The 3,423-nt window shown below is 35.1% G+C and overlaps 1 protein-coding gene across 2 annotated transcripts; it reads left to right on the top strand.

The window, feature by feature from the left end:
• Nucleotides 1-345: 345 nt before the first annotated feature.
• Nucleotides 346-2,150, top strand: LOC107901677 (ADP-ribosylation factor 2). 2 transcript variants are annotated; one of them, XM_016827771.2, is made up of 7 exons: nucleotides 346-437; nucleotides 548-716; nucleotides 962-1,032; nucleotides 1,150-1,269; nucleotides 1,437-1,555; nucleotides 1,778-1,859; nucleotides 1,947-2,150. In XM_016827771.2, exons 2-7 carry the CDS (start codon nucleotides 569-571, stop codon nucleotides 1,950-1,952), a joined length of 546 nt encoding a protein of 181 aa, XP_016683260.2. In that variant the 5' UTR covers nucleotides 346-437; nucleotides 548-568; the 3' UTR covers nucleotides 1,953-2,150. The 2 variants fall into 2 exon arrangements, with proteins under 2 accessions (XP_016683260.2, XP_016683256.2); XM_016827767.2 differs by lacking the exon at nucleotides 1,947-2,150 and having other exon boundaries at nucleotides 1,778-1,868.
• Nucleotides 2,151-3,423: the final 1,273 nt, after the last annotated feature.

The raw sequence follows: 3,423 nt of genomic DNA, 5'->3' as shown, positions 1-3,423 counted from the left end.
GGTATTTGAGCAATACTTCTATGTTCGTCTTGTAAGTACACAATGTGCTTAAATGTTTATCAAATATGCAATGCGTTGCCTCCACATCCTGTATATTATTTCTTTTCTGTTGTGCCTCAAGATATTATTGCCACAGCATAGAAACATAATATTCCTTTGCTTTTCCAATTGGAATCTGATTTCATCTTTGAATTTTGCCTTCGGAATTCATTCTCAAAGCACATTTGTCAATTTACACATCACCAAAAGCAAAAACAAAGTTAGTTCCCTTTATTCTGCACCATTTGTCTTGCGAATCCTATTCTTTGTTTGATACCATAGTCCACGTCTCTCATTGGTTTTAAAGCATCCACTATCCGGCCATATATTTCCCTTTGCTTTCCCACTTATTCCTCACCATCTATACTCACAACTTGTTCCTGCTCCAATATTTTCAGGTCTGTGAACCCATTTTTCATTCAAACGGTTTGTCTTTTTACTAGTTTCATGGCATCTTTATATATATATATATATATAATAATAATTTATAGTCTTTTCTTCCATGTAGTTAAAAATAAGAGTTGCAGCTATGGGAACGGCAATATCTAGATTGGTGAGGATGCTTTTTGCAAAGAAAGAAATGAGGATATTGATGGTGGGACTGGATGCTGCTGGCAAAACAACAATCCTTTACAAGTTGAAGCTTGGAGAGATTGTCACTACCATACCAACCATCGGTATTAAAACCTTAAAATAAATGGGAACACTGAGTTTCAATTGAGTTTTCATTAGATTTCTTAATCTAATTCTAGCCTCTAATTAGATGTTTAAAGTATATGTCTTATTACCTTTCATTGATCATGCATTTGGTGTCAGAACATCATCTTCCTGTCACAATTCAAGCAAATATAGGAATTGACAAAACCCAATGAAACAATCTTGTGTGTAACATGGTTTTTCTTTTTTTTTTTTTCTAATCCAGGATTTAATGTGGAAACAGTTGAGTACAAAAATGTTAGCTTCACTGTCTGGGATGTTGGAGGACAAGATAAGGTAGTAAATAATCTTGTGTCTAACGAATGATAACTCTTTCATAATCATAGAAATCCGACCTCTGTGTTAGCTAGTACCTACGAATTAAGGGTAACTGTTTCATATTTTGCTTTATAGATACGACCTCTATGGAGACACTACTTTCAGAATACTCAGGGCCTTATTTTTGTGGTGGATAGTAATGACAGAGAAAGGGTATCAGAAGCTAGAGATGAGCTTCACAGGATGCTCAGCGAGGTTCATAATTTCTTTCAACTTTTTGAACTCTTTACAAGTTTGTTCGGTCGGACTCAGTGTCGGGGGCTAATTTTGATAAAAACATTTATGAAAACGTTATTCATTGGTTGTTTACTGTCTAAGATTTGCAGTGTGCTAAATAGGCTGAAATAATTTTCTTCTTGCAGGATGAACTGCGTGATGCAACCTTACTTGTCTTTGCAAACAAGCAAGATCTCCCAAATGCCATGACCGTTTCCGAAATCACGGACAAACTTGGCCTGCATTCACTTCGCCAACGCCGTTGGTAAATTCTAAGTGTTAAATCAACCAACTCATTAGCCTATAGTCTATACATATACTATACTTATCACCAACTAACACAGCAAAAATTTGATCATTTTAACTTCAAAGATATGAATTAAACTAGAATCTAACACCATCTTAACAGCCAAATGTAAATTACTAAATACAAATAATAGAATTTTTAGTTTCTTCTAATAGTAGGCATTTTTGGAAACTGATATAGGTACATCCAAGCTACTTGTGCCAGCTCTGGGCAAGGACTTTATGAAGGTCTTGATTGGCTATCCAGCAATATCTCTAACAAGGCAAGATAAACTTTACGCAACTAAATTCTGGGTTTAAAGAGTGCTTTCAATGGCCTAGTTAGTCCTAATTCTTTATTTGGCTTACAGGCATAATCTAGCCGACCCTCCAAAAGAAAGACTTGAAAATACCAGCAGCCATGGGCATGTAACTATATATCTTCATTGTTCAGTAGATTTTGAACCAATTTTACAATTAAGAAACTAATATATATATGTATGTATGTATGTATGTATGTATCTATGCATGTATAGATCTTTGTGTGTGATATATCATAAAGAAACATTTGGCCAGTGGTTCAAGAAAGTGGATACAATAGCTGATAAGCTCCTCCCATTTTGTACTAGCAATCATTGAAATCAAACTAAGAATACTTTAAGAGAATCTAAACCTGCTAAATATTGGTTTCTTAGGGGGTAAGGTAAACCTTCCAACGACATAGTATCTAGAGAAGAGAATTAGTTGCTGCATGTTGTGTTATAACCAAAAAATGCTAAGCCCCTGGATTTGACGTGTGTGTTCAATTAGCTCCGAACTTTCAGGCATTTTTGTCAGAGTTTGTAACTTTTGACAGCAATCGTAGGTAAATGGATCCAAATCCTGGAAAAAGACTACCTGATGTAATATGACAGCCCATTAGCCATCACAAGGTCAAAAGGGCTAAGCATTGTGGTCTTTTAAGATTATGTTAAAAGCCTTTGATTTGATGTGATCCATCAACCTGTTAAGTTATGGAACAGAATAAAAGAGAGAGCTGGAAAAGAAAACAAAACCAGAAAAATTTAAAACTGAATAGTTTATCTTTCATTAAGATATTGGTGCATAATATACAAAAGACCGCTGCTGTTGCAGTGGTTAGTCATATCCTAAAACTTCAGCAAGTATTACATCAAAAAGATTGTATCACCTAACCAAATAGAAACTGACACATTAGGTGTATCATTGTATCATGCTTGACCGCTTATAACTACTCTGTCAAGCTAAAACATCAAAAAGATTGACATACACTCTTAGAATATCTAAGAAAAATCTCAGTCATCTAATACAACCCACCTCTCTCACAAGGTCAAAAGTTTATGTTATTATTATGCTCATCATAGGGGGTTTTACATTCTGAGATGGAGGGGTCTCCATATAGTTGCATTTAATCAATACTGTAAATTTTCTAGAACTTCAATTAAATCAGCTTAGACTAGGGGTAGTATTTAGAGCAGAATCACTGAGGTGAAAGATAGGTAAGTACTTCTTTCATGAACATCTAGTTTTCTTTTTCTACTTATATGGTGAAAGTTCTCTTTAATGTTTCTCTGGCATACGGAGCTTTGATCACTGCTTGATTCCATACTCGGAATTTATTACGTCCAAGTTATATCAAATGAAATTCATGAATCCAGCTCTGGGTTCACAGCCAAAAACTCTGAGGTGTTCACAGCCTCAGCCCAAAATACTTTTGGAAGATCCTTTTCAAACAACAAACATCCAGCCATCTCCATGATTGTTCTGTTTTTCCTTTTCACTCACTCCATTTTGTTGAGGAGTGTAAGGAACAGTTAATTGTTGCTGAAT

Source organism: Gossypium hirsutum, chromosome A11, assembly GCF_007990345.1.
Source record: "Gossypium hirsutum isolate 1008001.06 chromosome A11, Gossypium_hirsutum_v2.1, whole genome shotgun sequence".
NCBI classification, from domain to species: Eukaryota; Viridiplantae; Streptophyta; class Magnoliopsida; order Malvales; family Malvaceae; genus Gossypium; species Gossypium hirsutum.
This window is presented reverse-complemented; position numbering and strand designations above follow the sequence as displayed.